Here is a 24,927-nt window from a genome sequence, read left to right as displayed (position 1 = left end):
CATGTCAAGTTTGCTGCTGTTCCTGGGATTTCTAATGAAAGAATCCAAGCCCTTACTGAATAACAGAGCCTATTAGATTAGTGATGATTTAATGCTTGATGGGTGGACAAAGGGAGAGACTGACTTTCTTTTCATAATTATAAAGATGGTGTACTTAAAGGAACTAAACAGTTTTCATTAAGTTCTCTAATAAAAGTGACTGAGGCCCTCCCAGATACTTATTAACTCACCTTCATCTGTGGATGCTTCCAAGCCTTGACTCCTTTTTAGGTTATGTGGCTGATGTGGTAAATGTATCTCACCAAACATCCTGCTGTGTTTACTGACTGAATCAAAAAGGCACAAAATATTCTATAATTGGTAGTGGTCATCTTTGGAAATACAGTTGGTTAGCTAGTGAGAGTAAGTGCACGGGCTTGGAATTGCTAAGGTAGCCACTCAGTGTCAAAATAACACTAGTCTGGTTTCTAGACTACAGAAGATATTTTGAGGATTTCATACAAATGACAGACAATATTCAGTTTACCACAAATTGTCATTGTCAGTGGCTCCCAGAAGTCTGAAAGAAATACATCAATAAAGCTTCGATTCAGGAAAGTGCTTAAGGACAAGCATAAAACCTATTGAAGTCAGTAAGTCTTAAGCAAGTGCGTAAGTTCTTGGCACACTGGAGTAAACAGCTGTACTAGGATCTCAGGGCACTTCAGTTTCATTTAATTCAACTTCATGCCTTATCTTTAAATGTTCTAAGAAAAGATCTCTATGTAATGTATTGTTTTCAGATGGTGTGCTTACGAGAGAGAGAGCAACGAATACTTGGCCTTCATTTCATTGGTCCAAATGCAGGCGAAGTTATTCAAGGATTTGCTCTTGGAATCAAGTAAGTACAAAAGAATGTCTCTAACTTCTAAAGCCTGCTTTTTAAGTTATTGTAAGATTATAAAAGATAGCTGCCTAGTTTTGGCAACACTATAAAGAATCCGTGATTTTTGTTACTTTTATGTAGAATTGCACATATTTTCACTAAAAATACTGCAGTTCTTCATTAAGTTGTACTGGATTTAGTTACTGTAATACTGGATATAGTTAAGGAGCAACTGAGGAAAATACATTGTTGGCTTGATATAGTTAAAGCAAAAAATAAAACTGTGCATTAACTTACTAATATAAGTTTTCTCAGAGTGTAGCTTCTTTTGCATTCTATGTGCAGGATAGGAAATCACCATATAGTTTTGCAAGTCACTTATTTAAAAAGGTATTTGTGCTCTTCAGAAAAACCCTTTCTTTATACCTGCCAAGCATTTTCTTTCTTAATCTCATCTTTAAGCATGCACAGCCATTGCTCATCAAAAGCTCAGCAAGGACTTGCATGAATTTTTATATTTTTGGGGTTATAAGCTAACCCCAAATGAGGTAAGGTAAGAAAGAAACCTCTGTAGGCTGATGGAAGGGGAGAGATTCTTTTGTCTGGAGCTATCTGATAATTGCAGTAACAAGCTTACCCAAGTAGATGAACCTTTGTGATTTGATCTTGTTTGATATTACTCAAATATTAACATGAAAGTTCTCCCTTTGAAGGAATAAGGAATGATTCTGGGTCCTGTCTGGTTAAATAGAGAATTCCTACTATGCTTCTTGTGTGCTACAATTACTTCTTATTTGTTTTTATATTTCCCTTCTTAATGCTGATTCACATCTTCAGAAATGTTGATTTGTGTATTTATGTTACTAAATTATAGTTTTTAACTCCTCTTTGAAGAAAGTATGCTGGGACACAAGGAATCAACCCTAATTGTGGTGTATGTTCATTTTCCTAAATATCATCGTTTTATTGCAGTTTTAGTCTTACAGTTGTGAGTGACTAGCATAAATGAAAAGCAGAAAGGATTAAGAAGGCAGGACCGCAAGTATCATGTGAGGAATATCTTGGAAATCACTGATTGCAGTGTGCCCTCAGTACACATTTTCAACATGTGTTTGTAGTCCATTAATTGCCAGTGGTATAGATTCTAGAACTACATTTTTTAGGATGTCATTGTTTTGAAGTTTTATCCAAAATAACCAGTGAAAAGGAAGCACATGAAACTGGAGTGCTTTTCTGCCTTGCCTGAGGGAAATTAAAACTTTAGCCACAGTAAGAGGTTTTTCAGCAGGTCAGATTCTTGTATTGGTTTCTATTGTATTTCACAAATCCAGAGTTTTCAATGTGGAACACCCACTGTAAGAGCTGCTGTTCTCCTTTGTCAAATATTAGGTCTTACTTCAGCCTCTCCAAAGGATGACTTTCCATCTTCCCTCCCCACTTAGCACTCCAGTAACATCTGTGCTTAGCAGCAATTTTTTGCTTGTTGGTGCTTTTTTGGATGTAGGAGGAGAAGACACCTATGAAGACAGGAGACTCCTCTGTATTTTGTAGAAGGAGAGAACATTATTCCATAGAGAGCTTGGAACAATTCTTAAGTTTAGGGCCATTTTAGCTATTCTTACAGTATGACCTGCCAGGAATAGCAGCTTGAAGGAAAGTCTAAGAATGTTATTGGACGTGTAAAGGAATTAAGCTAGGGCATATTAGTGCCAGGTTTTTTGGTGGGGTTTTGTTTTGTTTTGTCAAAGAAAGACTTTTTCCTTCTGCTTATGTTATTGATAATTTCAGTTTAATCACCAGACTTTCTCTAAGATTGTGGAAGAATATTCCGGTATTACTTCCTTCAGCAGATTCCTTCCAGCAGTCCTAATTATTATTTTCTCCTTCTGTGCATATATGTGTGGTTTTCCATCTGGAGTCAGAGTTAGTGAAACACACATGTATGTACAAGAAAAGCTGAAGGCTGCTGTTTTATCACATGCTTTTGCCATAGGCTCAGTTGTGACTTGGAATAAATTGCTTAATTCTGTCTCAACTCTTACGACAATTCTTCCCTACCTAACAATGTTGTGAAGCTGGGTGTTTAAATGTTGTGTAAGTGCCTGAGAAATAATAGACAGCATTGTTTGAAGAATGAATGAACTCCTCTTCTGATAAAATGGATAAGAGCAGAATTACTTTGATGTCTTAGGACATTCTAGCTGCTTCAGGTGAATAGTGTTTGACTTTGTGAATCTTTGGTTTGGTTGTTTTTTTTTTTTTTGTAGATGTGGTGCTACATATCCTCAGCTAATGAAGACAGTTGGCATTCACCCTACCTGTGCTGAAGAAATTACCAAGTTGCACATTACAAAGCGTTCTGGCTTGGATGCAACAGTTACAGGCTGCTGAGGTTAAAAATGCCATCTCTGGAAAGAAGGAAAAAAAGCACAAAATATATTTGTAAAGAAAAGGGGCACTTAGACTTATGAACAGTTTTAATGGTTCAAGTTCCAGGAATCTTTTCTCATTCTCCCTGTAGACAACTTTCTTTTTCAGCTAGATTGTCCTCACACCATCACAGTTCTAAAACCAATTCAGCCCTGCTGTAACAAATTCTATTTCAAAGTGCCTATAACTCTTACCTTTCTGGAGCCAGGAATAATCACAGGTTTATATATGTAAATATAACTGAAGCCATTGACATCTGAGGCCCTCTACAAATGAAGCCATTGTCATTTGAGTTTCTGTTGGCATGGCTGACTGACCCTAGGGGCTGGACAAGGCCTCCCTTAGAATTTTGGCCATGAGACTTTCTCCTGAGTGCTTGGATAGTTCATTACCTATCCTAATCTTGAACACTGAGATGCTGTACTCACTAGTAGAAACAAGTTCCCAGACTGTGTAACAGTGGGTTAGCAGTCATTTTGGGATTTTCTTTAAAATGTAGTATGTACAGGAATTTAATAGAAAATCACTTATCACTGAAGCTATGCTGCTACTGGATGAATCCCAATGGATTAATCAGTGGCAGCCTGGTCATAACATTACGGTGATGGCTGAGAATGAATAAGCTCAGAGGTGTTAAAGAAAAAGTTGAATTTTATGGTGACTTCTCTGCCTACTCCCAAAGTTTCTAATTCACTTCAAATTGACACATCTCACAAATTATTGCTTGAACACCATATATTAAGCAACACTGACAAGTAGAGTCAAAACAGCTAATAATCCAATTCATGCCACATTTTATGTTTTATAGGATATGGAAATCTGGCTGACACAGTGATATATTTGTTGGTTGGTTTTTAAGATTTTCTCCCTGATGAGGTGGATACTGATTCTGAATGGATTTAGGTCTGGCTTTAATAGAACATGTTACTGAAGGGAACTATATTAAACAATGATCTAGAAAGGAAATAGTCCTGCTTAGAATAAAGACAGAAAATAAATAGCTGCAAACTTGTCTTTTTAAGTATTGGCCAGAGTAAGAAAGCATTAATCTGTTGCAAATTTCTGCTTATGTTCCTGCTATCCAGAAGGGGGAGATGCTGGCTAATTTGTAGCAATGAAGAAACAGAAACCCGATGGTGAAGCTTCCTTTGCAGAACTCGGTTAAATAAGTAGCCTGACAAAGGCAAACACAAACTGCAGTAAATTTTCAGTCCAAGTTGCAGTTGTCAACATTTTATATGCATAGTCCTATATTTCTTGCACCCTTTACAGTAGTAGAAGATCAGTTTGAGGTGAAACAAATGTGTCCTTCTTGCAGTTAATTCATATCGGTGGTTTTGTGTGTGGAATTTGGTAGTTCCATAGCTATCCTACTGCTTGTTGCACAGTTCAGAAGAATAGTCTGATGGTCGTGTATATATTTGCTAATTTTAATTTGATTGCCATTTCACTGCTGCAGCATGCAACACAGACAAATGGTTGGTTTCTTTCAAGGGTGGTATCTTTTTTACTATGATAAATCATAGTAAAACTGAGAAACTGTTAGACAAATAATGATCAGAACTTCATTCTAAAATGTGATGTAACAGCATTTGTCACACTGTCACTGATAATAGAATACTGCTTTTCTGAAGATTTGTTCTGACTTAACAACAAAAGAAATCTTAAATGCTTTCTTTAGAAAGTTTCCTGATTTATGGCCCATATTTCTGGTCCATAAAAGAGGAAGAAGTGGTACAATTTGATTGCAGATGGCATTCCCTGTGAGATCTACTGATGCTATTTTTCATCTGTGAGGTTATCCATAAGGTTGTAGTTGAATAAAGAAGCTTTTTGAGTGGAAGTGTTGTTGAAACACTGCCTGAATATTGCAATTGCCGTTAGAAGAAATGATGAAAAATTTATATCTATATATAAATGTGTGCATACCTGTGCATTCAGAAGTTGATTTCCCTTATTAAAGACCTTCTGAGTATGATGCTGCTAAAAAAAAAACCCTACTAGATTTTCCAGCTGTTTATATATAAATTTTTTTTTTAAAGTTCATAGTAAAATGAGCTTTCTTAAAACTTAATATTTCAAAACTTTGAGATTCTGAGCATTGCATCCTACAGAGATTTTGCTGTCAGAAACATCCCACCTCTGACTAAACTGTAATGTGTATGCATGCAAGATTTTTTTTTTCCTAGTGATTGCCTATTACAATTCCTTTTGTACCCCTGATTGGTGTTTAGCTGTGTGTCAACTGCTTCTCTTCTCTGTCTTACCAGTGCATCCAACAGACTGAGGCGTCTGCTGCTACAGACAAATAAATGGAAAGATGAGTTAATTTCATTCATCGTAAAGTTCCAAATAGTGATTTGGGAGAACAAGTAAAGAGATCTCAAGGAAATGTATCCTCAGTGTATGTGGGGTGTGAAAGTAAGGCATGTCATCATTCTCAGGAGTAATAGAACTGTATTCGTTTTAGAACTGCTGAGTGGTCTGCTTGAAAATTGATCCTGAATCTTGAACAGCAGCCTAGTTCTGTTATTCATTTAGTGGAAAAAATTGTTGCCCCCAGTGTAAAACTAAACATACATTGACACCTATACAACCTTAATGTCAGCATCAACATCAAGACAGAATAATGACAACTACTGTGATTGTGCTTTTTTTCCTGAAGGATTCACCAGGGATGGTCATTAAGAATTGTTTTTTTAAAGCCTGACAGATACCAGTTGAAATGGCTGATGTACAGTGCAAATTACTGACTATATGTGAGCACGTTAAAAAAGAAATCAGAAAATTTAGTCAGGCTTCTTCTCAGGATGCCAGCTGATGAGGGCTTGTTTGTCAAACCACCCCGTGGTGCAAGCAAGTCTGAGCGTTGCTGGGTCCCTCATATGTACGATCCCAATATTTATTGTGTTGTGAATTAATGGATTAATAAAGATATTTTTTTCTAGTAAGTGCTTGAATGTATTTATTTGATTTTGTTCATATGACTTATGCTGGCAAAAGATTTCTTTTTTGATCTTAACACTATTTCTCTTGGTTGAGATATTTGTTAAGGAAACGAAGTAGACAGACCTTTTAATAAGGAGATGTTGATACCTCTCTGATGTGTAAACTGAAGAGCCATGAAGATTATCCAGGCTGGATGACCTTCTTGTTTTAAATTTAAACTAAGGGAATCTCTAGGCTTGTAAGTGTGGTTTCAAATACTCTCCTGTTTATTCCTGCTAATGAGGTCTAACAGGTATTTTCACAGTCCATATGTGCTAACATGCTGCTTGAAGATTTGTCAAAATAAACTCCTTTGAAATACTGTGCAGTCAGGATGTTGCACAGGACTATATACTGTATTGTACAGTACCTGTTCACTTTGGGTTTTAAACTAGAACATGTAGTGGAAAGAAAGCATTGCAGCACAGCTAATTAGTAGCTGTGGGTACTGCTATGTAAAAGTGTTGGAAAGTGAACTGGGAAATGCCTAGTATTTTAAAACTCTGGTAAACTTCTCTGTCAGAAAAGAAAGGGACTACATTGTTTGAATTCATGTCCATTTTATTTCTTTAAATCCACTTATTTTGATGAGAAGTTCCCATTAAGTCTGGTGATGCTGAGCTTCTGAAACAGGCTAATTTAATATTACCTCAGTATATGCCCTGGATTTCATGCTGAGAAGGAATATTGACTTTATTATATTTAAAGGCATTTTGACTTTTGCATTTTTAATCTAATTTTCTGGAATATTTCATCGCAGGTTCTAACTTACTAGGACAGCTAGAAACAGTGGCTAAAAAAGGTAAGCATAATTCCTAATTTTTGTTATTATTCCTTATTTTCATGTACTGCTTAATCATAGATTCATAGAATGGTTTGGGTTAGAAGGGGCGTAAAGCTCATCTAGTTACAACCCCCTGCCAGAGGCAGATACACCTCCCACTAGACCATGTTGCTCCAAGCCCCATCCAACCTAGCCTTGAACACTGCCAGGGATGAGGCAGCCACAGCTTCTCTGGGCATCCTGTGCCACCGCCTCAGCACCCTCCCAGTAAAGAACTCCTTACATCTAATCTAAATCTGCCCTCTTTCAGTTTAAAGCCATTTCCCCTTCTCCTATCACTACATCCTCTTGTAAAGAGTCCCTCTCCAGCATTCTTTGTAAGTTCCCTTTTTGTACTGGAAGTCTGCTATAATGTGTACCCTCTTCACGAGGTTGAACAACCGCAACTCCCTTAGGAGCACCTCATAGGAGAGGTGCTTCAGCCATCTGATCATCTTCACAGCCCTTCTCTGGAGTTGAATATACAGCACTATTTATATTATACCTAATGATAGCTTGTTCTCAATGCTAAAGTATTATGTACAATTAAGTTTTGCTTTTTCCAATCTATGCATGCACTATATGTCATTATACCTACGGAAAATATTTCTGCAGTTTAGAACATTCCAGACCAGGAGCTGGAAAAGATATTTCAGTACAGCAGATACACTTTTGTTTGTTTGCTTGCTAGCACAGTTATTCAGATAAAAACATAGGTGCCATAGTGCAATGTATTTCTGATGAGAACAATTGCATGTACAGACTTCTGAGTTTGAAGGCTCATGCCTATCCAACAAAGTAGGCAATTTTTTGCCCATACAAATTGCCATTTGTCTAAATCCCAGTGAAATCAATGTATTCAAAGTTAACGTTAACCATTAATTTCAGTGGGATGCAAGTATGTGTCTTAAGTGCTCTGTTAAAGGGGAATCAATAGAAGCATATGCCAAAATGTCTTTCATTATTACAGTTGGGGAACAGACTGCAATTATGATTCAAAACATAAAGGTACAATAGACATCTATGATTAGGCAATGAAATATGCCTTTAATAAGCATAGTGCAGACAGTTTGTTTTGCAATAAGTAAACTTGTATAAAATTCATTGACTTTTTCATTCTTTCAGATCTGTGTGCTCACTTTTAAGAGAGGTTTTTTAGTTTTATGCACAAAGTTTTCCTGATGTTCTTCCAGAAGAAAGGTTGGGTTTGCAAGCATTTATTCTACTGCCAAACTTGAATTTTACTGGGAAAGGAGGAAGGAGCAGAGCAGACTTTCCCTCCCCCCCAGCAGACTTTCCCCTCCCCCCCCCCCCCCCCCCCCCGGACAGCATACAACAGATACTAATTTTTTTTTAAATGGAGTATTTCTGTCCACTACATGTCCAAGGGCTAATTATGTTTCTGTTGTGGCACTCAAAGTCATTATTGTCAACTCTTCTTAGTTCTAATCCTCTACATTGAGTTTGGGTGAGCCAGGTGAAATATCCCCTTCAGCACCTTTACTGCAATTCTTGTCAATCATCTTGCCATGAAAAACATGCATATTACAAAGGCCTTGGCAACACTGCATCTGATTTCAGTCTTTAATCTTATATGTACCTTAAGAAAACACCATTCCAACTACTGAAGTTCTGTTTGGGACGTGAATGGGAACTTATTTGCTGTGGGAAACAAAAGAAAATTATCTAATCTTTAATGGATATAATGGAACTCTTTGGCCATTGCAGTATAAAGACTTAGTACTAAACCACTGATCTAGGAAGTAAGCAATTAGTACAGTGAACTGGTGTAGAAATGAAGCAGAATATCTCATGTGAATAAGTAAGAAAATGCGTATTTACTTATTCATCCTGTAATTATAAAATACCTCATTTCAAGCACTGGTGGAGTTAGGAGAGTGTCTTTTTTTGTAATCCCTGGGCTTTCTTTGCAAGGACTGCTGTTCACTGAAGTCCATTTTTAAGCATGGTACTGTGTGTGTCTTTTGTTGTTGTTTTCAAGATTAGCACATCTAAACTCTTCTGGTCCTACAATGGAAAATTAACATCATCTCTAAGAAACTGGAATACAAACTAATAAGGTAGGTTTCCAGAATCTGATTGCATCAGTCAGAAAGATATAGTACGAAGAGAAAAGTGGATATTCCTGGGGGGGGTAGTGTGAAATGGAGACCAGTCTGTTTGAACAATGTGCTTTGCATTGTTACTTAGGTAGAGGTTTTGGAGTTGCAGCCTGTCAGAACCAGCATCTTCAAGGAGGGGTGGGGGAAATTTTTTCCAAGTAAAAGTCTCAGCAGTTTGTGGTATGTCCAGTGTACTAGTACAATAATTTAAGGAAACCCTTTTATACTCCATGAAAGATGAACTGTAAAGATCGCTTTCTGCACCTCCTCTGTTTTTCTTCAGATCCTTCAGAAAGACTGTTGAATTTTTTCCTTCTTTCTTTCCCTTTACTTTAAGGCAACATGGAAATCAGGCTTGGTTTTCCTTGTTTCGGCATAAAACTGAACAGCACGATCTTTCTTCTTATATCTTTCATGAGGAAGCTTCTTTTTTCTCGAGGCTGTGTGAAGAATTTTTCTCTCTTACTAATGTGTGAATGAACCCTAATGCAGCCAAATGATATTCCATTCACTATGTCAGAGCAACAGGTTAGCTTTATGCAGGAGGATGAGCTGTTCTACATGGTGCCTTAGTTCGTAACACAATTAGTAATGCACAGCAATCTTTATTTAAACACCTTTGTTCAACTGGGACAAAGGATTGAGCTGGGGCATTTTTATTTTATCTTTATAACCTTCCTTTTCGTCTCTCTCAAAGGATCAAGAGGAAGTGCATTAATTTTCAACTTCACACAAAGGCAATTTGTACAAACATAGCTGAAAACATCAGGAAACTCAGGCATTTTACTAGAGAAATGGAGTCAGCTGATGTTCTGCTGGCAAGAAACTCCTGAATATTTGGAAGAAGCTGTTAGGCACAGTAGTTTGGGCAGTAGGGTGATCATATCATATTCTGATAGCACTGTTCAGTCTGGCTAGCTTAGATGAATGATTCCCATAATGTAGAAAGCAACAATTAGTAACAGGAAGCAATTTAAAGAATACAGGCTGCTTTGGAGACTTAAGAAGTGGGTCTCAGATTGTCAAAGGAGGGGTTTTTTTGACTCATTTAATTTACACCAGACTGGGATCTAATTGAATCTTGGGAGTGCTTTTGATTTTTGCCTCTTTAATTAGCATTCAGTTTATTTCTTAAGACATATTTCAAACACAGGAAAAATAAGTTCTTCTGACACTTCAGACTTTGCTTGCATTGATTTCTGGCCTTATTCATTCTGTGTATGTCATGATAGCTTGAAGTTTCAGGTCAGGACTTTGTTTCTTATCCCTAATTAGGGATTTAATTGTATTATTCCTTGCTCCTTTAATTTTTCTTGTTCTGTTTTTTCATGAGATGCTCATTCTACTTTACTTAGCTACTTGTACCCCTGTTTAGGTATTAATAAGTGAATTCGCTTTGGATAGGGTAAGAGCCCAGTGTATTTGTAAGAGGGCATTTCAGGATTTTCTGCTTGCATCTTCCTTGAAATCCCTTGTACTTTCCAAATCTGGAAATACTATAACTCTGGAGGAGGTCCTTAACTGTGGTATAGTCCCAGTTGAAGAATAAGAGACTGTTTGTGTTTACAGTTGGACCTTCCAAAAGCTATCATCTTTCTTTAATGACAAAACGTATCAGATTCACAAGCTGTGACAACAGTGCCTCTGGGTTTCCATGACAGTGGCAAAGTGGAACATTTGATGAAATCTGCTTGTGAAATGCAAGGCCACCTTCTCTGTCACTGTGGTTACTGAGAGCTCTATGGTCCTCCATTTTTGTATGGAGTAGCAAATTCTCAAAGTGCAGAAGGTTACCCTAGAATGATGTCCCATGTGTGTGGCTTAAACATCCTTGTGAGGCCACTTCAGTGTCTTATGCTCTAGATCTGACAGTCCTAATATTTCCAAGTTCACAAGTTGGGTGAACATTTGCTATAAGCTATTGAGTTGATGCCTAAGAACAGTGGAGGGGGGTGTTCACTTAGACCTACACTATTAATTGAAGCACTCTCCCTCACTGTATTTCAGTGAAGTGTAGCCAAGAACAACAAGATAAGAATTAATGTGACAAGGGAGTTTCTCAGACTGTGCTGGTGCACATTAGCTTGGCTGAAGAGAAAAAGAAGCTGATACTTGAGTCTTTTGAGTTGCAAAGGGTCTGGTCAGTCCTTGAAGGGGAAGCACATGAATGGCCCAGTTGTCATCGCATTTTATTTTTCCTCCAGCTTTGACTAATGGTGCATTTCCTCTGGCCTCCCACGTGCTGTCTGTGGCTGACTAGCTTTGTCACTCTTCACATCTAGTCACTGCCTTTACTGTCCACGGTGTTCCCATAGCAGGAACCCGGTGTCCTCTAGAAAAACGCACAGGCACAAACCATCTGTCATTCTTCCCACTCCTCTTTCAAGCGACCACTTCCCATATTGTGTGGCCTTGCAGGCTGAAAGCAGCCTGCCTCCCCCCAGCCTCCCTTCGCATGCCTGGAGTACATGCCAACTCCCTGCTTGATAAGGGACCTCCCGACATTCTGCCTGTAAAAATACTAATGGGCATCTCCCTGCTGATAACCAGCTCTGCCTTTTTATTGTGTTCATGGGGTGATAAGTTGTCTGGATCAACAAGGAGTAGTCCCTTTTGCAGGCAAAGTAATTAGGGTCAAATTAGGTGTGAGTTGTGAAATTAATCATTGCAACCACCAATAATTTGTAGTGTGCTGTGGACAAAGGGAAAAAAAAAAGGAGGCTGGAGAACAGAAGGAGAAATTATTGTAAGGCACAAAGAACCAAAGCGATCAGGAAGAAGGGAGGAGAGAATGGCTGGCTATGCTGTAGGCTCTGCTGGATTTGGTCTCCTGCACCTGTGAACTGTGAAATCATAGAACAAGGTAATTCTTAAACATCATTTGAGAGTCCTAATTAATCCATGCCCGGGGTGTATTAAGGAGAGGAAGAGACCTGAATTTGCAGGAGAAATAGTTAATTTATGCGTATATTGATGGTATTGCTTGCACATCACATTGTTTGAGAGTCTGCCTCCCCAGAAGTATGCTCACGGGACTTGTAATATTTAGGTGCTCTAGGAAAACCTGCAGCTATAGCCATTGATGCAGACTAAGCTGTGCCTAAACCACATCTGTCAAATGGGCAACACTGACAGTATAGTTAGATATACTTTTACCTATTAAAAAAAAAAATCATACAAGCACCTTTTCTGTATGTTTAGTAAAAAAAAAAAAAGGCAATTTTGTTGCTTTATTTCAAGTACTGGCTTGTGGAAGGTGTCATAATCTGAATCTATAACATGAATTATATAGATCTAGTCTCTGCTGGAAATTAAGTCCAACAGATCTAAATTATACCTGGAATTTCTAAGCTGAAAATCCAGTTCATCCTTCTGTGGCAGCACTTGACAATAAACGTATGACCCATGTCTAGAAATTATGTTCTCTGAATCTTGCCTTTTCCTACAGCATAGCTTACACTCACTGCTTGGGGATACAACTTCTTGGATCAGTTGTTGCCAGGGCTGCATTACAGTGGTTCTGAGATGATTAGAAGAAAGCAATGTAGATAAACCTTCAGTTTATGTATATAAACAGTGTAACTGGCATGAGCATGTTTTTCCAGGACCATTAACCAAGTCTGGGAGAAGGCAGATGCAACTCAGAGGTCAAACCTACAAAAGCAAAGCCACTTTGACACACCAAGACCTCTCTGTGAGTTTGTTCTAACTTCAGAAACTGGGGAACGTCAAGCAGAGAATGGGACTAGAAGATAGTACACCACCTGCTGAAAAGCTTCAGTTTTGTTTTCTGGGGTGAAGAGCCTGAATTTTGTGCCTAAAATGCAAAGCTGAAGGTGTGCTGAATTTGCTTGGAAATGCTGCAAAGCTATTTTCATTTCCTGTAACTGTTGCGAGGTTGGCCTTTTTCCATGGCTAAGTCCCAGTTCTTCGCTAGTCAGAATGAAGTGGCAGGGGAAACTCACTTTCTCTTTCATCTTACAGTATATCTAGGAGGCAAGAACCAAGACTTTGAACCATTAATTCCTAAGCCTGTGGCTTGATTTGCTGCAGTAGAAACTGTGCTTTAAGGGTTTTGTCTTCTCATACCAAAGCTAATTGTTAATTGCATCTTCTTTTCTCTAGCCACTGCCACAAGGAATGACTGCCTTCTGTGCTGTTGACAGATCTGCCCCTTCGTTATCAGACACTGCTCTTTTGCCATCTCAGCTTCATAACAATTGCCTCTGCCTGGGAGCCAGTGGAGCAGCCACGTTGGGCCAAGGAGTTCTCCGAGGAGAATGATGGATGATGGAGTGATTCCCTTCAACATGTCTGGGACACTGAGGTTGTGTTAATTTTTTATCTCCCCCCATATTTCCCCTTTCCCTGCTCTGAATTCTGAAAATTAATCATGGTATTCTGTATGGACACAGAGACAATACTATAGTAATTTGGAAAAAAAAATCATTTTACGGCACTGCTGTGTATCTCTTTTGTCAAAATTGTGAGTAAAGAGATAATTACTACAGGTGAGAGAGGCTGATGGATGACCATCAGAGGGTACATAGGGAATAAATTTGATTGGCTCTGCCAAGTTTCTAGTGTTTATGCCAGCAATACTGCTACCTTTTCTCTCACTACTGTCATGTATGTCATTTTGCTGCAGTTTACATACTGGCCTCCCTCCTGTGCTTGAGGAAGAAGCAGGTATGAGTGATACAGTTATATTGGCACAAAACTCTGGAGATGTTGTACCAGCACAAAGCAAAGTTTGTCTGGAAGCAGCTTACTCTGAAAAGTGTCTGCAAGCAGTCAGATGTCCATGTGGAGATGGGTTCCTAGGACTGGATCTCAGCTGTATTGAAAATTAGCTTTGTATTCACATACTTCCCTGAAATATTCTCTAATAGCTGATTTGAACAGTCTTTAGCAGAGATCATATTTCTAGTTTGGGATTCTCATTATACATCTTTCATTAATACAGGGATTCTCCGCAATCAGAGACCAGCACCACAAAACAGCTGGATCTATTTTGGCTTGACAAGGGGCATGGGCATTTTTTTATATATATTTATGGCTCTCGTGAACATTCAGAATGCTTTTTATAAATATTAAAAATAATCAAGGGTTCTGGAAAGAATTCATACTGCATTGCCATCATCTGCAGGAGTTCTTCCATCTTCCTCTAGAATATGGATTACTAGCTGACACTATGAACTAACTGGTCCAGTCTGGGAATTTCTAGCTACAGCTAGAGGAAAGGGGAGGCTATGGAGGGAATTGGTATCTCTTGATCATCAGAGAGAGCAAATATAATGCAGGCGGCAGCCTGGCTGCCCCTGCAGCAAGTCAGAAGCAAGAAGCTTGCAAGCAGGCACCTCAGAAAGCTCCCCTGAGTTTTGCTCTGCCTTCTGCACCCGCTGTGGTTACTTGGTAGGTTACTTGCCCTGCTTGTCTTGAGGTAGCTAGAGTTGAAGCATATGTTTTCCATTTAGAGCTTGGAGGATGCCCAGGTCCGACTTGGCATGCTGTCTGCACCGGGCATCAGCAGTACAGATGTGGAAACCACAAACCCGATTAATATGAGCCTAGAGTAAAAACTCAAATAAGCTTATAAATAAAACCAGACTCGCAGATTATTTGTTTCCATATTAGTCTATAATAGACCCTACTCAATATGTTTGTTTTATTTGGTTTGGTGACCGACATAGGTATGTATATTTCCAATAAAAATTGAAATCAGAATACAACAGATGAAGTAAGCTTAAATTATTTGTGCAGAAGATAATTGCAACTGTCTGAAGCATGTAATTCCTTACATGAAATGTTAGCCTGCTTTGAACAGAGATGTGACAAACTCCTCAGTATTTAACTTGCCCTTCCTTCATAGCTCCAAATCGTGCATTTATATATTAAAATGGACTCCTAAATGCACTCTAATCCTCAATGAAAAATGCAGAGGTGTTGGATAGCTTGGTGGGTCCAATTCTTGCTGTAAGCATCATCTGTGATCTTAAATGTGCCCCTCAATGATCCCCATGTTTTAGCTTAATCCCCATGTCTTTTTCCCCCTGCCAGTCTCCTGCTGAGCTCTGGGCATGCTTGAGGACATCCAGTGCTCCTTTCCAATGCAACTTCAGCTGCTCCAGTGCAGGTAACAAAGCCATACAGAGAAGAGAACTCCAAAGAACTCTCCAAGAAGTTTCTTTAACGGTGCTGACAAATGTTTTACTCAGTGGAGGAGATCTCTTCCTGAGAGCTGCTGGCCCTTTATCCAAGGTGAGATCACTTTGATTCAGCTCCATTTAAGCACAGACGTACTAGAAAAATCTATGGTTTGGCAGCAGTAGGGCATCTAGTTTATTTTGCCTGTACTATGACACTTAGAATAGGACACCTGCGCAAAGCCTGACAAGTCTTTGAAGCGAGACTTACTGTACTGATGCCTTATCTGTGGTAGGTAGTATCTGCAAATGATCAATTAAGCCTACCTAGCTTTCAGACCATCCCAAGGTGATGTAACTGGCATTGTGCTTCTCTCTCCTAGACCTACTAAACGGATAGTAGAGGAAAATAAGCAATTCCACATGATGGTTTGGATCTGTCCATAAGCTGTCAAGGGAGCATGCAGTTCTTGCATCCCAGTGGGACAAACCTGAGCCTTGGGTAAGTATTTGCAGTGACTTTTTGGTGCTAGTGGGCCTCTTAAGATAAATGAATAAAGAAACAGTGCTCTCTTCCCATCTTTGCCTTGCAAAAACATAAGGGAAAAACTCTTACACCCTTTGTTAGGACATCAGTGCCAGAAGAAAGACACCGGCAGTTATTCCATTCAAATGTCCAGTTTTTCTTTCTGATTGTTTCACTGGGTTCCTTTTTTTCCCCTCCCCTCTTCAGCTGGTTGAGCAATGGCCTTTTCCTATGAAACAAATTTTCAGCTTCACAATGGTCCTGACTTCTCATTGTTTGAAAGGCGAGAGGGTCACTCAAAGTAAACTCTCTTGGGCTAGATGGTGTTTTCCACATGGAGATGTTGGAGGGCCACTCTGTGCTGTCAGCCCAGAAAGGCCAGAAGATGCCTTCAGACTCCCCAGGTGCCTCTGTGTTTGTTTTCTGATGTTATTGCACATACAATATCATTAATATTATGTCCAAAGCCTGTCTTTTTAAACAGAGTCAACACATCTAACCTATTAGTCAGTCACAGGGAAAAAGGAAAGGATGAAGTCAACACTGTAAGGAATTAACCCTTTACATTGCCCAGGGAAGAAATAAAAGATATTACCTCCTTAAATTGCAAAGAGGACTTTATTGTTTTCTCTCACAAACTAGTGGAAATAATTCCTCTCACTTTTGCACTCAGATGTGGAATGCAACACCTTGTGTCCTGCAGAAATCAGGGAAGACTGGTGACTTACAAGACATCATTCTCTTTCCGTGGTATATGCCACTGAAGGGCAGGAAATTTGCCTCCAACCCACCTTTTTCTTTTTTTTTAATCTCTCTTTTCCTGTGGGCTGCCTCAGGTACTGGCTAGGCTTGGCATGTAGACACAATTAGAAATATAGGCGAGACTGCATGGAGCAAAGTGTCCAAGTGCTGAGTGAGTGCCCAATGGGCTGTAGCAAAATGCACAACCAAGTCAAAGAAAAATGGAAAATGTTTCATAAAATTCATCTTTGCATCCCTTTTTCCTCTCTTGATATATGGCCCCTTATTCACAGCTGCCCGGGCCCTGGCCCACGTATAAATATGTCAGTGCAGCAATGAGTCGGAACACGGTCACAGAAATGCCGGCGGCTGTTCCCAGATAAAACGCTGAGCTGGAGCCGAGGCGTTTATTGTAAATAAAGATCAAGGCAAAGCAGCAACATTTCTGTTCAGCTCAAGCCTGCCAAGATTGCTAGTCCAGCTCCTTTCAAGACTACCATATGTCCACATGGATTTCCCCTTCCAGAAAGTGACACGTTACCCTTCTGACAGCTCTGTAGCCAGTGCAAGTTCCTCGATATTTTGCGTGTGGTGCTTTATAATAACTTTGAAACACTGGTGGCAGATGAGGCAGTGGGAGCATGTGTGGGCATGGAGGGGAGTGGTAGACTCCAACTGTTCATCTCTAATGCTGCTGTACCTTAACAGTAACTTTGCAGGGCGCAAGACACATTAATGCTTTTTTGGGTTCTGCTCAGTAGAGGGCACTGGATCCTATAAATAGGAATTGATACAGTGAAGCACAAAGGGCCTGATAGCTTTAGCAGATGAGCTAATTTTTTTTTCTTCTGGATACTGGTGGTGTGTAAGAGAAGTATGTGGCTCTGTCTGCTGCATGCCTATTGACCAAGGGACAATCACCGCATGTGTTAGCAGGTGATATAAACTTGTCTTTTACATATATATATATATATATATTTTAATGAAAGTGGTAGCTACAAAAATCAGTTATCTGGAAATCAGGTTGGCCAACATACTAGCCATCTGGCATCCTTCTGAACAGCAGCACCAGCTGACACAACTTGGGGGAGATGCAAGAACCTACAAACTAGAGCCTGAACAGCCAGGCTGGGATGGAAACTGGTTGAAATGTGCAGGCTTGACTCTGCAGTCCACAGGGGAACTATAGGAGTGGTCTGAGGGGAGCTGGTTGAATTGGGGCGTTTAAGCCTTCTTTGTAGCTCTTGATCCAAAATTCCTAAATTTTCACTACAAAATTTTAATTTTTTTTCCAGTTAGTTCATCTTGGTCTCAGCAACAGCCACAGACAATGGACTGTCAATCTGCTCCACTCTCCCTATTTCATCACTGAGTTCCCTTTGCTATGTGCTGTAGTTTGTGTTTTCCTCACTGATGGTTGAGATGAGCTGTAAACCAAAGGGACTAACAAAAAATTGTGAGGAATCTAGGTTTTTTTCAGATGATTTTTCTAAAGTTTAGATGGCTCTTATGCATGTGTGTTGTAACATCATTCTTTTAATAATGGAAGTTTTAGTGCTAATAAGTAACATTAAAAAAACTTTCTAAGCCTTCACCTGGCACAATATGTTGAAGATTTGGCACAATTTACTCACATAATTCAAGAATAAACTGAAATTATTCATTCTCCACACCAGTAGATGCTGACCTTGAGCTTGACCTAGGATGCTTCACTTTATATGACAGCGACAAATAGAAGAATATTGAATGCTACCATATTACATGCTTTAGCTCTGATGAAGAAAACTGCAAGGTGATGTTTTCCAAAAAGCAGCCAGTTAGTTATTGAGAGTTTTATACTTCTATAGCAACACATCTCACCACACCCTAGCAATTGCCAGGCCCAACCTAGAGGATAAATGTGCTGGAAAACGTGGCAGTAGCTTCCAGCATTTGCTGATTTCTGAGCTTAGGGAGTCAGGCATGCCTGCCTTGCATAGCAGCAAAATAAGTTTCAGAGCTTGGAGAGAGGAACTGCTTTTCTTTCACACACCCTCTCCCTCACAAGTCTGAGCTCCTGCCTTTGCCTTGGCAATATAACGTACGGTTTGAGAGCTGCCCATGCGCCACAGGTGGCTGGCCCTTGACGTGTAGTGCCATGCCACTGTTCCCATTTAAATCAGATAGAAGCCATGATTACTAAGGGTTGTGGGTTTGGTTCTTTTATTAATAAATAGGTCAGCAGGCCCTAACAGTTGGCAGCCATCTCCAATCTGGGAGCTGTGTGATGAAAGGCTATATTATGGCAGGCTCCAGTGTATCTTTTTATCTGTCCTACTTGGTACAGCATGTTCCAGGTGGAGACTGGTAGGATGCTAGTGCTAAATCCTGCCCTACTGCCATTCCCTAGTGACAACAGCAGTATCCTGGCTCTTCGTCCCATGTTCAGATCCCAGCTCCCTTTGACTGCTCTGAAAACTACTGCTACCATCACAGTTCTTTGATATGTGGAAACTTGCTGACTTGGGCACATTATTCTGGGAAGGGAGATCAATCCCTTTTAAGTTCTTTGCAAACAAATGTGCTCTTGACGTGGTCCCTATAGTCTGTAGTAGGCTAAACCAGCTCTGCATTTTGTAACCATCTTCCACTGCAGAAGCCTGATGCTGTACCTTCATTTCTGGTACTATAAATCATTATTCCCTAACATCACTCAGGAGAGAAGTAGGTAGATAATAAACATGGCCATAAGTTGGTTCAGTAGCAATTTCCCTTTGCAGTTTTAAAGTGTGATTTTTTTAAATAGATTTAACAGATCCTTGGCAGGTTAATGGGGACAGGAGACTTCTGCTTTATCCCCTGGAGCCCTGACAATTTGAGATGTTGCCTGGCTCAGCTCCTAGATGTGAGAGGAAGGAATAACTTGCACATCTCCTGAGTGATTTCCTGATGTTCACTGGTGGAGAATAGACATGATTCACTCAAGAAGGTACGTCTGAGTGCTCCCAGGGATCTTTCTGCTAAGCAAGGTTGGTAGCATCAGCTCCCACAAAGCTCCCCTGAAGAGAAGCTGGTGTCAGCCTCAGCTAACTCTCAGATGCCTGACACCAAAGTGTGTAGAGTTTTGTTAGAAACTGACTGAAAATGTGGTGCTGTTATTATCTGACACTGGCTGAAACAAAAGCCAAATGTTGATGAATGTCTGATCCTAAAAGTAAACAGTTTGATTTTTTTTTTTTAGTTCTTTGCAAGTCAGGGGCCCTCTAGGGTTTTATCTGATTTTGGCAATCTCCTGCACATTTTGGGGCCTGGAGCATGGTTTTAATTGTTACATCACAAAAGTTGCCAAATAACGTTGAATGCTCCTTAAAAACTCTCTCAATTTTATGGAACTTCTCAACAGCTTGACTAATACAATAATTACTGGAACTCGGCTATGTTGCCTAGTGGCAAATGGAATTTTTTCATAATGATCCTGTCTGTCGTTAATAGCAGGATTTGTTCTTTCTCTCAGCGGGAGAGAGGCCAGAAAGCCATGGTATCTGTCTTTCTTAATGACAGCCAACAGCAAACGGATAAAATAATCAATTATATCTACAGATAGGTAGATAAAGTATAATTTATCATGTCAAAAACAAAAATGTTTTTAATTGGGCTGTTAATCATTTTGTAATTTTAACTAAAGAGATGGGGGCTCTACTTTGTGCTCAGACATCACCAGTATTTCATACAGCATTAGCTGATCTTATTATAGCTTTAATAATAGTATTTATTACTAACTGCCAAAATATATAATGTGATTTCTGTTTTCATTAGCTGAAGCCTTTGCAGTGATAAAGGGGTGCCCTTTTATTTTGATCCTTCTAGAAAGATCCAGAAAAAAAAAGGGAGGGTGAAGGGTGTTCAGGTGACTAATCAACTGTTCAGATTTTCTAGCATATGCTGATCTTTCTGTTTGATTAGGAGTACTAGTTTACAGTACATGTTACTGAAATGATTTTTAACAGCAAAGCACATAAGCAGATTAGTATAACACAGCAAAGATTGGAAGTTGGGAGTTTTGATTTCTAGCCACACCTGTGTTGTTTTGTGGGAAGCTGGGCATTTAATCCCTACTAACTTGTTCTCCCTGTCTGTAATGTAGGTATTAGATAGCTACCTCATCAGGCGGCTGTAGAGTGTGTAAGTGTTGTAAGATTCCTGAATATTTGTGATAAAGATGGCAAACATCTGGATAGATGGCTGCAATAGCAGCCTCTCTGACAGCTAGCTCTTTCAGGAAAAAAAAATGGAAGTTTATGGCTGCACCTAAATCCTCCCCATATTATAACTGAAAATGTCTGCTTCATTTCAGGATCAGTGAGGAATCATCCAGCAGTAAAATCTCACAGCACTGGGGTACTTTAGCTGTCTGTTCTTTTGCTAATACTCGTATCAATGCCATGAGCACATACCCTGTGTGTGACCAGATCTCTTTTTACTTAAAAATTCTACATTAAAAAAAAGTCAGACATGCCAGAAAAGGAGATGTTGTGATTCTTGAGCACCCCTTTGCTTCAGATACACTGGAATTATGTCCCTGCCCCTTTGCAGAGGCAAATTAATCTTCATTCCATTTAACTTGGTTTCCTTCTGGAAAGTGCTACCTACCTTTAATCAAGAGCCAGCCTCTAGAGTACCTGTCTGGGAGAAGAACATGCACTTAACATTGTTTGGCAAGGGCAGATTTCACTTTCACTGATTCTGGCTATGGGTTTAATTTTATGTCCGTAGCATGTCCTGGTGATGCATGTTACAGAGAGGGGCAGGACTGACCTCCCTGTAACTGGATCCTTCCCAGGAGTGGGGGAAATGTAGTGGTTTGAGTGGGTTTTTTACAGGTCTAATGGCAGGATTGAGGCTGTATTCATACTGGGAAACAGGGAGGAGAGGCTCTGGGGCTGGCTTGCCCAAGCATAAATAAATTGAAGGTGCACGAACATTCAAAATATTCCCAGAGAGTCACATTGCACAACTTAATGGGCCTGTGTGCCTTCACCTGTGCCAATTTTATGTGACTCTTAACTCTGGCGCTAAATAAAAACGAGACTTGCTCTAATGACATCAACAGCCTGCAGTGAAGAAAATACGCTGCTACTTTGATACAGATCCCCTTTTAAGAAGGACACAGTAGACAGCCAAGGCTTTTTTTCCCATCTGTTAGGTGAATGTTACAATTCCCTGCTCAGAAGAGTGCTCTGAGCAACACTCCTCTGCTTTCAACATAGCACTAAATGATTTTTAGTAAGAATATGGTTATCTGCTGCCCCTGGTTTTGCCACCTTCACTTTACTCTCCTTCTCCATTACATGAAAGGTTGGAAAAGTGGGACAGGAGTTGGCTGGGGGAGGGGAGCAAATAGCATGGCGAGGGTGTTAAATGAACCAGCTGTTCTGTGTGAAGTATCTGCTTTCTAATTGCTTCTGTTGGAATTCAGGGGGGAAAGGCACTGGCTACACTTAATTAATAAGGCAGGACTCACATAAACTCCAGCTGTGAGCACAGGACTGGTCTTTAAAGCATAAGCTCAGGAGGTGGGGCAGAGAGTTTGATTTCCTTGCACTAAATCCTATCACATGCTGCTGTTGGTGTGTGTGTCCACTTAAGCCTTTTGGTTGGTCTGTCTGAACCAGACATGAGGTATCTGTTGCTGTCCACGTGCTCTACCCCAAGATAAATGACCTGTCCTGAGAAATCAAAGGTGTGAGGCTGTGTTTCAAGATAGGGTGAAACCGCTGTGTTTTCACTTGAGTTTGGAATCCCTAAAAAGTGGGGATATTTGGATCAAAGGGTTTTGTTAGGACTTAACAGAAGCACGGGCTTTTGCGGCTGGACCCAGATATAGTTTTGCCCCTTGGTCCTTTTTTCTGCCTTGTTCCAGAGGGTTTACATTTGGCATCCTGTCAGCATCTCCCTTTCATCTGAGCTCTGCCTCAAGAGCTTTGCTGCAAGGGTAGCACTGGTGGAGTGGTTGTGCAGCTGATGCCTCCAGACCATGTCCAAAGGCCATTTTCCAATGATCCTTTTGATGAGAACAATGAGATTTTTTTTGAGGACTTAAAAAATTCTTAGGAATTTCCCTGAGTTATAGACAGTGCCCGCTAGAACCTACATGAAAATGTGAATGCCAGTGTTTCCCTGCATGGTCCTGCTTCAGGTCTCGCTGCCACAGGATGCCCCTGATCACCAGTGCAAGGCCTCCCCATTCAGAGTACAGCAGTACTGGGGGCTGTGCTGAGACTAAAGTCATCTTCCCTTCCCTTCCAAAGTCATCTTCAGGGATGGCATCTCTGAATTTCAAAGCCGCTTGTTTAAGTGTGTTATGCTAGGAAACAGTGGTATCAGAAAAATAAAAAAAAGGTGGCTGGGATGTTCCCACGTAGTTAAAACTGGTTTTCCTCACTAGCCGTGGAGGGAAATGAGCTTCCTGCATAAGGTGAGGTGTCATTTGCTGGATGGAAACCTTTGTGTCCCAGCTGGCCTGCTCCTTTTGGTGCCACTGCTCAGGGCAGGTCTCTTCCAGTGTGACCGGTCTCTCTCCCAGGCCCTCTCCTTTCCTGGCACCATGCTCCTGCCTTGCGTCAGTCCTGACACTCCTCAGATGAGTGCTAGGGTCAGCACAAGGGAGGGGACATGGCCATATAGCTGCAAATAGGTTGGGAAAGGAGGACTGCTCATTTTGGCACAGTGCGCCCAGCTGTTTTGTTCTCACTGCACCCTTCCTCCCCAGGCTGGAGCTGATCAAGTCTCTGACTTTTCATGTCTCCTTTCCCCTTTTGCTGCTTGGCATCACCCACCACCTTCCATGAGCTCTGAAAATGCAAGAACCCGTCAGATTTCTGGTCAGAGCCCTTTGTTGTTTTGAAAGGTGAAATAATCCAAGGCTTAAGTATCCAGGAGGATTTTTGTGTTTCAATGCTCCTGATTTCAGCGACAGCTAGGCCTGATGTGGCACTAAACACACAGATACATCAATAGCCCCAGTCTCTTGAGGTTGTTGCGTGGAGCTGGACTTCCCACCCAGCGAGAAAAACAATTCTCGGGTGTTACAGCATGTTGCCAAGCAAGCAAGGTGGGGCCTCACTTTGCAGAGCTCTATAAACAGCAGTTCTTTGTCTCCTCCATTTCTTTTCACCCTGAACGTGTTGCTATTTTCAAAGGTTGATTTCAAAGTGCTGATTCACAGCCACCAGCCGTATTGTTTTAGGTGAGGAGATTAGGGCTGAGAATGTTGTGGTTTTGTCGTGAAAAGACTTCATTGGGAATAGCAGCATATTTGACATGAGACTGTTATTTATGCTCAAAGAACCATCTCGTTTAAGCATGAGAAGTCTTTTTTTTTCTTCTTTTCAAGTATAGATCAATCATGTATGAAGACAAACTCCCACTCAGCCTCCCTTTGCCCCTAATACTTCTATTTAATTCTTTTGTTCATTATTTTATGATTTTGTCCTTGACTGGAACATTTCTCTCTTGTTCTTCCTTACATGCACCATTAAAGAAGAAAAGAACTTATATTTAAAGCTCAAGCCTTGTGTATCTCTTATGCCATAAATAATGTTTTATACAGATTCTAAGATTATTAAATCCTTCTAGTTACCCTCCCTCTTATTTTTACAGCTCATTTGATTAAAGGGGACATACTCTTTTGAAACTTAACTATTTCTGTTTCACTTTTGCAAGCACACATGAGAAGATAGGATCTGGCTGTATGCAAGGCTGATCAGAAGACTTGCCATAGGAATGCAAGCTTGCCTGCAAGATTGTTGGCATGTGAAAAAAACTCCAGAGGAAGCCCTGGAATTCTGAGATGTAGCTGACTTTCTAAATACAGGCAAGTCTACAACTAGAATTGAAATTTATCTGGGGAGAGGAATGCATCCAAAATATATTTTTTTGGGGGGAGGGGTAGGGGTGGTGAGCTGGCAGGCACATAATCAGTGAAGGGAAAGCTTTGGTATAGGGATAATAGCTGTGCTCAGGTAGTAACTGATTTTGGACAGCAGTAGGAACTAAGCCATTGAGCTCTGTGCATTGCCTCCCCATAACTACGTATCTGGCTTATTTTGATACCAAGGCCAAGCTTCTGAAGTTCAACTTTTCCCTACAAATGCAGCCAAACCAGTTGCCACAGCTTGCAGAGATCCTGAGACTACAGCACAGAGCTGCTCTTCACTCTGCTTGATTAAATCTGCTCAGCTCAGACAGTACCTTAGGGTTAGTCAGGCCTTGCCAGTATTACAAACCATGGAGCTGAGCAGGGAGAG

At 40.3% G+C, this 24,927-nt stretch overlaps 3 protein-coding genes across 6 annotated transcripts in view; 2 read left to right on the top strand and 1 right to left on the bottom strand.

Annotated features, from left to right (window-relative positions):
* TXNRD2 (thioredoxin reductase 2) overlaps positions 1 to 3,611 on the top strand; it is a 32,570-nt gene extending 28,959 nt beyond the window's left edge. The window contains exons 16-17 of the mRNA XM_061465618.1: positions 783 to 880; positions 3,133 to 3,611. Of these exons, the coding sequence (XP_061321602.1) occupies positions 783 to 880; positions 3,133 to 3,256 (222 nt within the window). The 3' untranslated portion in view covers positions 3,257 to 3,611. The remainder of the gene's footprint in view (positions 1 to 782; positions 881 to 3,132) is intronic.
* COMT (catechol-O-methyltransferase) overlaps positions 1 to 24,927 on the bottom strand; it is a 363,225-nt gene that overhangs the window by 52,567 nt on the left and 285,731 nt on the right. The gene's annotated exons all lie outside the window — the stretch shown is intronic.
* GNB1L (G protein subunit beta 1 like) overlaps positions 3,613 to 24,927 on the top strand; it is a 66,736-nt gene continuing 45,421 nt past the window's right edge. The window contains exons 1-3 of one of the 4 annotated variants that reach the window (XM_061465598.1): positions 3,613 to 7,072; positions 13,355 to 13,556; positions 15,366 to 15,490. The gene's annotated coding sequence lies outside the window, so the exon portion shown is untranslated. Of the gene's footprint in view, positions 7,073 to 8,984; positions 9,188 to 12,047; positions 13,557 to 15,289; positions 15,491 to 24,927 lie in introns of those variants that run through there. The other 3 variants (XM_061465594.1, XM_061465595.1, XM_061465596.1) reach the window with 3 other exon arrangements.

This window comes from Pezoporus flaviventris, unplaced genomic scaffold (genome assembly GCF_033815535.1).
Source record: "Pezoporus flaviventris isolate CSIRO_AGI_PZ_B2104156 unplaced genomic scaffold, CSIRO_AGI_Pfla_v1 ptg000041l, whole genome shotgun sequence".
NCBI classification, from domain to species: Eukaryota; Metazoa; Chordata; class Aves; order Psittaciformes; family Psittacidae; genus Pezoporus; species Pezoporus flaviventris.
The sequence above is the reverse complement of the archived record's forward strand: the minus strand, read 5'-3'. Positions and strand labels throughout refer to the sequence as shown.